Consider the following 14,121-nt stretch of genomic DNA (forward strand, 5'->3'; position numbering starts at 1 on the left):
ATGCCCTCGGCACTTGTCACCTCGAAGAAAACAGACGCGTTCCCTGTTCTCTCGTTTTCCAGAGAAGAACTGATCAGTGATTAGCTGAAGCCGCTATCTGATGTACCTTTAGCCCGAGCTATTAGTGTCCCAGAGGACGGGAGTATTTCCCTGTCCACGGGGTCATGTCAGCTGCAGAGACGCAGCGCGCCAGCAGCAATGGTGCTGCGGTGAGGGCGCCTGGAAAGGACCGCGTTCCAAACCAAGAGGAGAAGGATTTCCGAAGCCTTCACAGAGACCACAGTCAAACCACTGCAGGGAGGGGGACCTTCCAGCACCACCACCATGAAGGAAACTACTGACAATGTCTCTCTGCACGATGCCAGCTGGAGCCAGGTGATGTGCGAGGCTGCCTGTGAGCGAGAGCCGCGTGGAGTGAGTGGGAAGGAGCCCGGCTATCCCGCCGGCATAGCCAGCTAGCCCTGGCCAGGAGCTGGGAGAGGCAGGCAGCCATCCTGCCCAGGGCTATCCCAGGTCAGCGAGCCCTGGGCTGCTCCTGCTCTGAAACGGGAGCAGAAAGCATCCTCATCCCCACCGGAGCACACCGGGCATGAGGCTGGGGCCATGCAAGCCCTGCTCAGGTGCCAGCGTGGTGCAGCTGAGAGAGGGTCTCCAAAGGTGTGGGTGGAGGAGAAAGGTCCTGAGCGTATCCTGGACCAGCTTTCCCAGGAAATGCCTTCAGGCTGGATCTCCACATTTGCTGGGGAGCACCTGTTTTTAAAAATTAGGTTCAGCATAAGGAATGGCTCAGAGTGCTTTGGTAGCAGGGGTAGTTTGGAGGGCTTTCCTGTGGCTTTCCAGGCTGCTTGGTGTGATGTTGCTTTCTGCTGCGTATCTTAAACTGAAAAAATTAATCAGCCTTGTTTGCTGTGAGGGCAAGAGGTGCACGCAAAGATCATGGTCATCCTCTGCCAAAGATACCACAGGCATGCATAGGGTATGGTACACAGGGAACAGGTACATTTGCCTTGGCCAGGGTGTGAGTCTGACAAGCAGGAAAAGCACAGAGCTGTGGGAGAGATACGGCTGGCTGGAAGGAAAACTGCAGGCATGCACACAGAACTAAACCCAAAGCCAGAAAGCTGCCTCGGCTAGGACTTCGTAATTGCAGCTGTATGCAAAAGGGCCGAGTAGTCTCTTGTTATCTTAACTGATATCTCAGAACATTAAGTTCCAGCTGATAAATGGTGAATTTAAAAAAACAAAAGAGAAGAAAAAGTGGCTAGTGGCTGCACACCTATTTGTTCATAAAGCCTCCAAGTCTTACAAGTCCATATGGAATTCAGTAAATGGACATACCTGCAATGAAACTTCATTTTTAGCTGCCAAAATGCATCAATTACAATATGTGCCATTTTGATTCCGTAGACTAATACTGCTGAAGTAGTACGTCTTTCTTTCTCAAAAAAAAGTTTAATCTCTTTGTAGTGACATGATCTTTATCTCCATTTTGAAAGTTTCCCTTTTAGTCTGAAAGCAACTAGAAAAGCACAGCACAGCATGTTTGTCCCTCACACATCACACTGATTAACAGATAACTGATAACTCATTTCAACCTTTCAGACTTTTGCACTACAGTAACTCATCAATAATGCTGTTACATCCCATAAATAAATTTCCCTTTGTGCTTCATTTTTTCTGAACTCAGACTTTAGCAGCACTTAATTATTGTAATTAACTCTTGTAATCCACCTTTTAACAACTTTTCCAGACCAAGACCCAGGATACTATTTTTCACACTGAAGAAGATAACAGTCTTTATTTCACATACAGTGGAAAATCAAATGTTCTGGAGGTCAAAGATCTCAACTACCAGGTAAAAAGTCATTTGTACATCTCCCTTCAGAAAGAATATCCAGCAATGCCTGTTTCTATACCCAGGCCATTTAAAAAGCAAAATAAAGTTGAAAAAGTTCACAAAACTGTTGCACACTCAGTTTGTGAGCAGAATAACACTCTTGGCTGCAGTATTGACAGCAGACTAATTCCTGTATTGTAAATTCATCCAGTAAAGTTAAGAGATAAGACAGGAAGAGAGATCTGTTTCTAGGCCCTGCTTTGTTTCAGTCTTGAGCAAAATTATTCCTCTGAGGGCTGGAGCAGAGGGACTTGCTGTTCAGCTAGGGATGAAAGGAGCTCTTGCCAGCAAGAAAAGGTACGTGGAAGGGGATAAAGAGAAGATTACTAACAAGGAGGATTTCAATGAATCAGTGAAATGTTTCTTCTCCTCCTCACCATGGCATCTGAATAAGATTTCACAATTTAAGTTTCGTGGAATTTCTAATTATATTTAAAGTTTGAAACATTTAAAATTTACAATAATAATAAATTCCCAAAGTAACAAAGGACAGAGAGAGCTTTAGTGATTAACAGAACAAGAAGCAAGGCAAGAAAGCATAGGTGGCTGCAAAAGAACTTCCTTCTATGTATTTCTGAAGATGAGCAATAATATTTTAATATATGCTTTGCTTGTAGTATTGTAACTTTGAAGTTAGTTTATTGTTGTTGTTAGTTTATTTCTTGAATTTAAGGGACTTGTTTCCTTCTTTGTTAGGTTAACATGGCATCCCAGATTCCCTGGTATGAGAACCTTGCTCAAATGAAAATGCCCTGGACCTGGAAATCAGATCCCCGTTCCCACGTGTCAGTAATCCAAAATCTGAATCTAAAAGTGCGAAGTGGTCAGATGCTTGCAGTTATAGGAAGCACTGGTAAGAGCAGCCACATTTCTTTATATGACCAGCTCTCAGATAAAATGTACACAATCAAGAGCAACACTCTGCAGTCTTTATAATGTCAAAATCTAGTTGAGAAAAACTATTGGATGTGCCACTAAAATACATTATTTAAGTGACATGATGAACAAGGAAACAAAGATACGGGGCGGAAGAGAGGATGAAAATTTATTTTCAAACCAAATTTTGTTATGCTCTGCACACGTTTGCATTCTGTTTCCTGAGGTGTAGTGAGGTATTATTACAAGTGTGGCCTTGCAGCCCCAGATCTGCTGGACATGAATCAGTTTCATGGCTCAGATTCAAAACAGGCCAATTGCAGACCATGCTCAGATAGCAAACAAATGAGGCCAGACCCCATAAGAAAGATCAGTGCCAACTTGCATAACCATAAGCAGGAATTGCATTTGGACTGAAACAATTCTAACAGGATAAAATATTGCATTTGCATTAATTAATAGAAACTTACAGAGAAGAAAAGACAGTTGTTCTTCTGTCTGGTGTTACTGCTTTATTACGCTGGGGTTTGTTTTTTTCTTCCATTTTCTGGTGGGACTCGTCAAGGGGGACACAAGAAGTAGACACAAGACCTTTAAACTGAATTAAATGTAGTTGGGAGGCAAAACCTCCCATGGCTGTGTCTCCACTAGAGTCTTACATTAGGTTAGCTCAGTGAAGATGCTCTCTCTCAAAGGCAAGGCATATTTTCCAAAGCAGTTTTAACTTTATTCCAAAAAAAAAAAAGAGATTTTTCTTCCCTATTGCCATGGGAATTTTTCCTTAGCACATATTCTTAATGCAAGTGAAGCTTACCTTAGAGATTCTCCTGATAATAAAAGGAAAAGCTTTGTGAGATGAAATAACATACTGAGTTATAGATATAGCACCTTTGTAAGGCAACATACACTGAGCACAAACCCCTTTCAGCAAACTAGTCAAACTATTTTCAAAAGCTGTTTATCATCTATTTCATCAAATGCCTTAGTAAAATGGATTAAACTGCTGATGGGTTTCACATTGTCAATGGCAATCAATATGTCACTCTTAAGCAGAGCAATACGTGGTTTACAGATGGATGGGTTTCTTTTTTAAGATGTATGTATTAAGAAGCAAGTGTGGAGTTAATCTTTCAACAGGGAGACTAGAAATAAATGACATCTAATCATAAGAGAGTTCTGTGTGTTTACATACAGAATCATACAACAAAAAGGAAAAATTCATTTGCTGTTTAACTCTAAATCAGGTTTTATTTTCATTGTTTTACTTTTCTTACCTCTGGGTATGAGCCAGCTTTTCTTAATTATTTAAATGACTTTTTGTCTAATTTAAGTCATAATAATTTTTATTTCAATTGTGATTAATGCTCTTATTGTCTGTATAATCACTCATTACCTTAGTCATTGAGCTGATCCAGCTGCTATTTCTGAATTCACAAATCCCTCCACAAAGAAAGCTCTTGATGAGCATTTGGGTGCCAGCCCTGCAGCCAAGACAGAACCATCTTTCACCTCTGTTTCAAAAGTGAGAGTTTACCAGAGATAAGAGACACTTCTTGTGTTCATGAAGCTGTCCTCAAAGCCCAACTGCTCAATTCTGCTGAGAAATGATAAGGATTTATATACTCCATTCCAGAGGGGAGAGATTTCCTGAACAGAAGCTTATAGTCAGGGTTTTCCTTGAAGATCACCCTGTCTCTGTGACTTTGGGAAAAGTTTAGGAGGGGTTGGCGAAGAATTTTTTATCCTTAACATCTCTGTCCGTGACAAAATAACTTTTCAAAACCATCCCTTGGAAATTAATTTTCAATTTTTATTTTTCTAGCTGGTGGAAAGACATCCTTGCTTGACGTGATAACCTGCCGGGATCATGGAGGCAAAATCAAGTCTGGTCAAGTCACGATCAACAACAAACCCATCACTCCCCAGCTTGTTAGGAAATGCATAGCACACGTGAGGCAGGATGACCGACTGCTCCCCCACCTGACTGTCAGAGAAACACTATTGTTCGTTGCCAAACTGCGCCTTCCAAAGTTTTTTTCAGACTCACAAAGGAAAAAAAGGGTAATTAAGCTGTTGGGGAAAAAAATAAAGTTGTCAAAAATGTGTCTGACAGGAATTATCCAAGAGATCCTGTGTGTTTGGAGTCAGAACAGCTAATCTGGCATTTTTTTATGTAGATTATGAATTATAAACCTTTTTCATCTTTCAAGATAGAAACCAGCAATTGTTCCAAAGCTCATAAAAATGACACTCTAGAGAAAGCATTAGAGAGGCTGAAAGACAAACTAAATTTTTGATCGCTGAGTCTTTTTAAACGTTGCCTCTAAAATCAAGATTTGTTTTCACGTGTCTCTAGCAATGAGATATCCAGATGAATTTTACCCATATTAATCATATTTTCAGTTTCATCTATGCACGAATGTGCAAATGAACTCTCTCTTGACGCCTGTCACCCTTGGATCCCCGCAGGTGGAAGATGTGATCGCAGAGCTCCGCCTGCGGCAGTGCGCCAACACCCGGGTGGGGAACGAGTACCTGCGGGGCGTGTCCGGGGGAGAGCGGCGCAGGGTGAGCATCGGCGTGCAGCTGCTCTGGAACCCGGGTGAGCACAACTCACACCTTCCTGGGGCCCACCACACTGCTCTCGGGCACTACGGGGCACTGCACGAAGATGGAAGTTTTCAGGGAAGAGCCACACACTCAGTTGCCCCCAGGGCAGCTGGAGGAGTTCATACTCGGGACACTTAACAGGCCTTTCACCACCCTCTGCCAGAGGCTGCCTCTCCACAGCACAGTTAGTGACTGCTGCTGGTCCATTTGCTTCAATTGCAATCAATGCTGATAACAGATAATACTGTAATTATCACAGGAATAATTCTGTAAACAGAGTGTTTCAGCAGCTGACACACTTTTGTTTCAGTCGCCTTTGCCAGTGGAAAAGCAGAGACAGACCAAGGCAGGGCCCCCAGGAGCCTTCACCCATACTCTCTAAAACCACCACCACAAAGATTACTCAAAGTTGCCTGAAGTTACTCTCACAGCAGTGCTCTGGTTTGTACATATCAGTATGGATTTGAAAACTCTAGAAGTATAAAGCTATACTTGTGTAGCTATGGGGAAAGCAGGTTATCGCTTTTGTAAGAAGTGATGCTCAGGAATGGAAGTACTGAAGTAAAAAAAAAAAAAAAAAAGAAATTATTATTTTCTTTAAATTTAAAAATAATGAGTGAAGTTTTATGCACTAGCACCATTTCACTTAGAATATATTTTCCAAACCAAACATGCTGCTTTCCACAGCTAAACTTACTGTCTTTGGCAGGAATACTCATACTTGATGAACCCACATCTGGACTGGACAGTTTTACTGCACATAACCTTGTGATTACATTATCCAGACTGGCCAGAGGAAACAGATTGGTTCTTCTTTCACTTCATCAGCCTCGGTCAGATATCTTCCAACTGTTTGATTTGGTTCTTCTGATGACTTCTGGACTCACTGCCTACTGTGGAACAGCTAAAGACATGGTCCAGTATTTCACAGAACTAGGCTATCCTTGCCCAAGGTACAGCAATCCTGCAGATTTCTACGGTCAGTATCAAGAACTGTCATTAAAAAAGGATTACTGGAAATAATTTGCTTTCCTAAGTGGCTAGGTGATGTTGATTTTTATTGACCATGATTGTCTTAGAAATGCCTTGTAACTAACTCAAATCAATATTGCAGAAGGTTCAGTTTTTAATAGAATCCTTATTTGTCAGTACAGGAAATGTAGCAAAAACAAGAGGTACAGATAAAACTAATTTTAAAAATGCTACCTCTAACCATGCCAGATGCAATAACTTGTTGACATGTTTAGCATACTTATCCCCATGTCTTAGCTGGTTGAAACTTCTTCTCTGGGAAAGACACAGATAAACTGATCAACTGCTTTCTGTAGACAGTTCTCTGATGTCTAAATTAAGAAAATGTGGAAGTTTGTTTCCCAGAAGCTAGCTCCTAGTCTGAGACAAATCTGCAACAGGCAATGGGGAAAAGGAGTGCTGCCCTGCAGAGCACACTGGAAGGGAGAAAATCCTAATCCAAATCAGTAATCTTTTTACTCCTCAAAGAAAGTTGACTTGGTTTCAAATCCATCCATCCATCTTCTGGTTTTTTGCAAGGTGAAAAGGAAATCTGCCTGTTAATCTAATGGCAGGAATCTCTGAACAGAGGCTGATTCAATTCCAGCCCTTAGATCTTTGCACTCAAGTTGGCCAGCAAACCTGGTACAGACCTCAGACAAGCACAATGCTCTGGAGTAACCTCTTCAGCTGTGCGTGTGTGGCAGGCAGTGCCAGCTGCGCAGAGATAAACACAAGTTAACCTTGGTGTCAAGCCCCACAAAAAGACCTTTGTCACCATCAGGGTTCAGAGCAGTCCTCAGCCAAGGACAGCCTTGGGGAAGGCTTGCAGCACCCCTGTATGGGAATGGAGAACGAGAGGCAGCCCTGGGAAACCTGTAGTTACAGCCTGTGGTTACAGAGACAAACCCCAGTGACATGGAGGTGGGGAGGGCAGAGAGGCAGGTGGAAGATCATTGAATGGTATGCACTGAGTCAGTACCCACAGGAAAATAAAGGAAATATGGGCAGCAGGAAGGTGGAAATAGGACAGGATGGCAGAGCATCCACAGCAAGAGGGAGCACCTGATGGAAACACACAGATGCTGGCTGTGTATCTGACAGAGAAACAGGTGACCAGGGCAGAAGGGAAAGCAAAGAATTTCTGATGGACTCCTCCTAAGAGTGGCTGAGCAGACACGATCAGCCCAGTGCAAGGCATTAGAAAATGTGCAGTGATGGTTCTCTCAGAAAGCGTCTGTAAAACATCAGGTATTGTCAATCTATACCAAAGGTCAGCATGAGGAAATACTATTGTAAGTTTAGATTGAAAAAAAAAAAAGCTAAGTCAACTATTATTGGTATGACTGTGTTGTCCTTAGATAACTTCTTTTGGACTTTCTCAGTATCAGGTAAATTTTATGGCACCTCTGTAAGATACAACTAAGACAGGATAAGATACAACTAAGACAGGAACTATAATTTTGCAGAGGAAGAGAAAAGGTGATTTAAGTCAAAGTCACATAAAAGACTGTAAATACCTACATGCCAGGAAGGAAATTCAAACTCTTTTTCTCAGCACTGCTCTCAAGGTGCAAAATTTATAAAAATCTGAAATAGTAGTGTATAATACTATAATAAGCAATTATGTAATCTCTCAGTGATTCATTGAGTGACTAGGTAAGAAACATACGCATTAACAATCTGTTCATCTCCAATTACCTAAAATAACTGATCCTTTTAACTGTTGTAAGTTAGTGCATGTACACAGATTGGACTGTTTGCTCCCAATGAAATCCCTGATTCTGAACACATCGTAAAGTTATTTCTTCTATAGCACATGGACTCACATCAAGTAATGTCTTGCAGTTGACTTTACCAGTATCGATAAACAGACTGCAGAAAAGGAGATGGAAAGCCGAAAAAGAGCAAATGCTCTTGCCAACTTGTTTGTAGAAAAGGTCAAACATTTTGATGATTTCTTATGGAAAGCTACTGAAGGAGACAACGCTGAGACCACAGTCATCAAGCAGAGGTAAAGAAAAGAGTGTAATACAAAACATCTGGAATAACAGCTACACCTTGTGCTAATTTCTTTTTTCCTCTTTTTCTTTTGGCCAGGAATTCAGAAGAGGTTATCAATATGCCTCACCATTCAAGTGATCAATTACCAGGAGCCTTAAAGCAGTTCACTATATTATTAAGGTAACTTAATCTTCAGCACAAACAGTTATGTATACTGCCCATTTGTATTTAAAATCATCAGAAAGAGGCACAGAACGTCCCACACCAATTGTCCTTCAGGCTTTCAGCATTTCAGATCTGAAATACTTGGTGGCTACAGGTGCTTCATAGGTTTGATTAGGTAAAATCCTTTACAGGGAGCCCAACTCCTGTCCTAGCCAAAGCCAGCAAGTTCCAAGAACTGATTTTAACACTGTTTGGGGCTATGTGTCTGAATATAACCAGCATTAGTAAGTATTATATCTTACGGTCAATATTGCTGTTTTCCTAGTCGTCAGGTCTCCAATGACTTCAGAGATCTTTCAACATTATTAATCCATGGATTTGAAGCCCTTCTTATGTCATTACTAATTGGATTTTTGTACTATGGCCATGAAAAAAACGGACTCTCTATTCGTGACACAACAGCACTGCTGTACATGATAGGTGCCCTAATCCCATTCACAATAATTTTGGATGTTATTGCCAAATGTAAGTGTCAGTCTTCTTGTGAATGCTATAAGGAATCAATATAAAAAAATTCTTATATCTATTAAAAAAAATAGACTTATTAATACAACTCAGTGTGTTTGTTCCTACCCTGCAGGTCATTCAGAAAGAGCAATGCTTTATCATGACTTGGAAGGTGGAATGTACTCTGTTAGCCCATACTTCTTTGCTAAGGTAATTGGTTTTGTTGCCAGGAAATACAAACAGCTGACTCAAACGTTAAACAACACAAGCAAACCAAAGCCTTGTTGTATAAATAATCACATTCATATCAGACTTTGTTCTGTTGTGTCTGCCAGCTAAGGCTATCAGTCTCGCTTCCTTAGCATTTATAGATTAAGCCTCACACTAGTTTAGAACTTTGCCATAAGTCATGGCTGATATCACACACAGAAAAGCCAAAGAAGAACTTTTCACTGGGTTCTTTGGCCAAAATGTGAAAAATCTCAGATTTCCAGGTTTAGACAATTTTTACATAGCTGCTTATTTAATTCACTTCAGCATCTCTGAAAGTTTGCTTACATATCTTGATCTGTAAAACAAAACACTCATATCAAATGCTAAAGCAGAGGTAAAACAGAAATGACAAAATGCTGTGATATTTCCAGTAGTTGTTTGGGCATGTATTGGTCTGAGCTAAAAAATGTATTACATGCACAAAGAGCCAGAGTTTCTAGAATTAAATTTAGAACTTTTTAAAAAACTACATTCTCTTTTTCACAAGGGTTTTGAATAATCCCTCTTTTGTGATGTTAGATGAGTTCTGCCTGCCATGGCATCTGTAATTTAGGTTTCCATTTCTGCACAAGATTTTAAATGCTTATTAGTGGTTGCCAGAGAAAAATATTCTTTGCATTGTGTCACAAAGATTGCAGATTATTCACAGAGAAATCGATGTAATTTGTTACAACCTTGGTATTAGAGGATAGTAGCAACCCTCTTTGGAAGAACTAATACTTTCTTTAGATATTTCAGAAAATCCCAGTTATGCTTTTGCTTTACAGTGAATCAAATTGCTTACAGGACTGCATTGGGGACAAGGTGGTGAAAGGACCAACAGCCAAATTTGTCTCAAATTTGATCTCACAGTAGTTTCAACCAAATTGGGACAAAATATTCAGTTGTCATGAGTCAGTAACAATATTACTGTTGCCAAGCACACCAGTTCACAGCAAAAGTATATTGTATTCTTAGAAGCTCCCAAACTCTTTAACAAAATAAACTGTAACCATTAGTTTTAGGCATTGTCACAACTGGAGAAAAAAATTGCAAGGTTTTCTTTCTGTTGTGGATTGGTTTTGCATGTCACTGTCAAGCCCTAACAGGGAGATGATTTCATTCTAAGGGAGTATTTCCTATAGCTCTTATAAACTGTCCATAAGTACATTAAGGCACATCTCGTATTTTTGTAATTATCATTCACCTTTTTCCCTTTTTAAAATTTTTTATCTTCCCAAACAGATTTTGGGGGAGCTCCCAGAACACTGCGTTTTTGTTATAATTTATGGGGTTCCCATCTACTGGCTGGCAAACCTTGTTCCTGAGGCAGAGCATTTCCTGCTGAACTTCCTGTTGTTGTGGTTGGCTGTTTACAGTGCCCGTGCCATGGCACTTTGGGTGGCAGCTCTGCTGCCGACGTTACAGCTCTCGGCCTTCCTTGGCAATGTCCTCTTCACATCATTCTACCTGAGTGGTGGTTTTGTGATAAGCCTAAACAGCCTCTGGACAGGTAAGACAAAGCTCCCACCCTCCCTCCAAACTGAAACATCGATGGCTTTAGTCAGTGACAGTACGTCCTGTGCAAGAAAACTCAGCTTTATTCTTACCTGTGTAATTATCTTCTTGGAAGGTGACAGTGCAGTCAGGTCATCCATTTTACATTTACATTTTACAGTTTCTCCATCTGAAAATGAGGCAACGAGAAGTTTGGTCAAAAAAACACTAATGAAAGGCTAGCTTCTTATGTGATTGCTAAATTCTTCAGTAAAAAAAACTGTATTCAAGAGACGAAGATGGAGCTCCAGGAAGACTTAGTTGACAGGGGGAGTTTGATGGATATGGATATTAGCTAACTCCTGATTTCCCATCTCCATGTAACTATGTAAAGTATATCTGCCATTTTGTCCCATAATAAACTGTCACATGTTTACAGCCTCTGGCTGTCAAGAAGTGAGACAAACCTGCTGTATTTGGCAGCAGCACAGCAGTATTCGAGGTCTCAAGTTTTGTGTATGTGTATCAATTTCTGTCATTTTCTTTTTCAGTTCCTTTTTGGGTTTCAAAAATCTCTTTCCTCAGATGGAATTTTCAAGGAATGATGCAAGTTCAATTCACTGACACCACATACGAAATGACTGATCGAAACATTACTTATCAAATACCAGGGAAACTTGTAAGTTGGTAATAAAAATTGTTGCACACATTTGGTAAGAAATTGGAATGCTCTTTGAAAGCCTGTCATACTTAAATAGATGGTGTAGGCCTCAAATTCGGCAATCGCCAGATCAACACACCAAGTGTTGATTTACGTGGTTGTAAATTTGTTCCTGAAGATGGCCCTACAGCAGTCACTCCTTCTTTTAGTTGAAGAGAAAAAAGAAAATAATAAAGGGCAACTCTTTCCTACACCAACCCCAAATAATGTACTTTGCTGGAATTCTTTAGAAGCTGAGCTGTGTTCTTCTGAAATAGGAATAGCATAGCTGCAACCCTCTATCAAACCACCCGAGCTGGAAAACACAGGGAGGTAGGAGAGGGCAGGGAATCTGACACATAAAACACACTTCACACATCCAGCATGAAAATTTTGTGTCTTTTCCTAATTTTGTGTTACTGGTCACTGCAGGTCACTCAGGCTCTGGACCTGGACTCCCACCCTCTCTACGTGAGCTACCTTGTCCTCACTGGCATCATTTGCAGCTTCCTGCTTTTATACTATTTATCTCTGCGCTTTATCAAGCAGAAATCGACCCAAGACTGGTAAGAGCAGCGGAGGCAGCAGGTGACGGCCGGCCCTGCAGGAAGGCAGGGGATGAAGGCTCCCGGTGCGGGAGCCCCGGCAGCCGCCCGGCAGCGGGGAGCGCCGGCAGCCACAGGATGGCAGCAGAACCCCAGGAGTCGGGACGCGGGCAGGAGCCTGCCACGGACCGCGGCTGCAGCCTGGGATTGGGGTCGGGGGTGGGCTTGGGGCTTTTTGTTTGCTTCACGTACCGTCTGAACGAGTGACAGGGCGCTTGTGAGTCCCGCACATCTGGAAATAGTCTGAGCTATGGGCCACCGATATAAAAGGAGCCATGGCACTCTGTAATAAGAGCTGATGTTTTTGTCCATAATGTTTGAACATACGGTGATAACGCTTAATTCAGAGGGCTGCAAGAGAACAGGATCAAAGCACTTTCTGTGGCATATATGACATTTAACATATTAAGTACAGCGCAGAGGAAAGCAACACAGCAGATTTCACAAGTGCTTCAGGAGAACATGCAAGGATGGAAAACACAATTGTTAACTACTCTGTGTTCTAACTGCTTGTGTGTCTTAAAGCTTTATTTCTGTGTTTTAAAGCTTTGCCTTTGTGTTCCAGCAATATGCTGATGACGCCCAAAACAAGTATTTGCTCACTGTATAGATGAGATCTTGTAATAAATAAAATTATCTCACCTTCTTGGATTTATTTTTACAATATAAATGCATACCAACTGATGGTTATTAATGACATCTTTCTCTGCTGCAATACACATCATAGCAATTTGCCAAGCTTGCTTCCTAAGGTTCTCAGGTAGAAAACACCAACCTGCCCCTAAGTAATTAAAAATGTAACGATGCAACAACCTATTAATGCTTGTCATAGTGCACCTAGTTATGTTCAGAAAATGAGTTATCGGTAAATAAATGGCTGTAATTCACAGAGGCATGGTAAGTGCATGTGCAAATTAGGTGTACAGTTGCTGTGAGCATTTTGTTAGATTAGCTTGCTCGCTTTTAAAAGTTTAGATGCATATCTCTGTTCTTACATATAGAAACCCAAAGCAGATTGTCTGCTTGACTTTCATTTGCATGCTGCACACAGTGGAAAACTCCTAGTTAATCGGCTGTTATGTCCCATAGACTTGTGAGGTTTGGTTGGTTTTGGTTGTTTTGGTTTGGGTTTCTTTTGGTTTTGGGGTTTTTTTGTTTGTTTGTTTGTTTTTTAAGAAACAGGAATGAAAGAATAACTGTGTTATATTATCCTGTTTGGCAGTTAGGACTGATACATTTCTTTTCAAAGCTTCCACATGGTAATAAATTCCCAGGAAGACCCTGGTCTGTAGATGTTAAGCAGGTCTGATAAAATAAGGCCTTCAGCCCCAGGCAGTAGAAGGAATCCAAAACACTCCAAGGTTCTTCTAAGGTGCATTCTACCATTTCGTACTCGTTCTGCTGCATTGGATTTCAAAAAAACCCACTTGATCTGATCTTAGTGCCATTTTGAAATTATCAGATTTTCACTGCCTTTTAGTGGCAAAGCCAATTCTTTCAGTCCAATTCAGCATCATTAAATTGTCAGAATAGCAGCTTCCTATTTGATTCTTAATTATTCCTTTTTATTATATTTAAGACACTTAATTTTTTTTAAAGTGGTTTACTCTTCTTTGTAATGATCTGTTGTGATTAGAATCTCTTTTATATTACACTGAAGTTTTAAGGGTATATATTGGTACTTCTAGTCTAAACCTCTATTTTCAAGGTATTTAGAGGATTAAATTCTAGGCTGACTCTCTGTTGTGAATTCACTTTGATGTTTAATAAAAAAAAAGGAGCGACACAATGGGAGAAATTAAAGACATAAGGGACAGCTCTGAATTTTAGGGGCATATTGTCATGCACAGAAATCTTCAGGCATCTAGATAAGAATATACCATAGCCTTAACTTTGAATTTCCTTCCTTTTGTGAAATTAGTCAGGCTGCTGACATTACTTAAACAGCCTTTTTCCATTTAATATTCCACCCTCTTACCATTATGCAGCAGGACCAA

The 14,121-nt window shown here is 40.7% G+C and overlaps 1 protein-coding gene across 1 annotated transcript; it reads left to right on the top strand.

The window, feature by feature from the left end:
• Nucleotides 1-148: 148 nt before the first annotated feature.
• ABCG8 (ATP binding cassette subfamily G member 8) lies at nt 149-12,758 on the top strand. Its single transcript, XM_088161237.1, has 13 exons — nt 149-414; nt 1,751-1,855; nt 2,594-2,750; nt 4,596-4,834; nt 5,243-5,375; nt 6,093-6,362; nt 8,243-8,408; nt 8,495-8,578; nt 8,889-9,088; nt 9,204-9,280; nt 10,568-10,835; nt 11,371-11,498; nt 11,952-12,758. Exons 1-13 carry the CDS (start codon nt 325-327, stop codon nt 12,087-12,089), a joined length of 2,055 nt encoding a protein of 684 aa, XP_088017363.1. The 5' UTR covers nt 149-324; the 3' UTR covers nt 12,090-12,758.
• The last annotated feature ends 1,363 nt before the right edge of the window (nt 12,759-14,121 follow it).

This window comes from Sturnus vulgaris, chromosome 3 (genome assembly GCF_052056855.1).
Source record: "Sturnus vulgaris isolate bStuVul1 chromosome 3, bStuVul1.hap1, whole genome shotgun sequence".
In the NCBI taxonomy this organism is placed as follows: Eukaryota; Metazoa; Chordata; class Aves; order Passeriformes; family Sturnidae; genus Sturnus; species Sturnus vulgaris.

Coding starts and splice junctions, on each gene's coding strand:
- ABCG8 (XM_088161237.1), top strand. CDS start 325: ATGAAGGAAACTACTGACAATGTCTCTCTGCACGATGCCAGCTGGAGC. Junction 415..1,750: donor GTGAGCGAGAGCCGCGTGGA/GTGAGTGGGAAG, acceptor CAACTTTTCCAG/ACCAAGACCCAGGATACTAT. Junction 4,835..5,242: donor ACTCACAAAGGAAAAAAAGG/GTAATTAAGCTG, acceptor GGATCCCCGCAG/GTGGAAGATGTGATCGCAGA.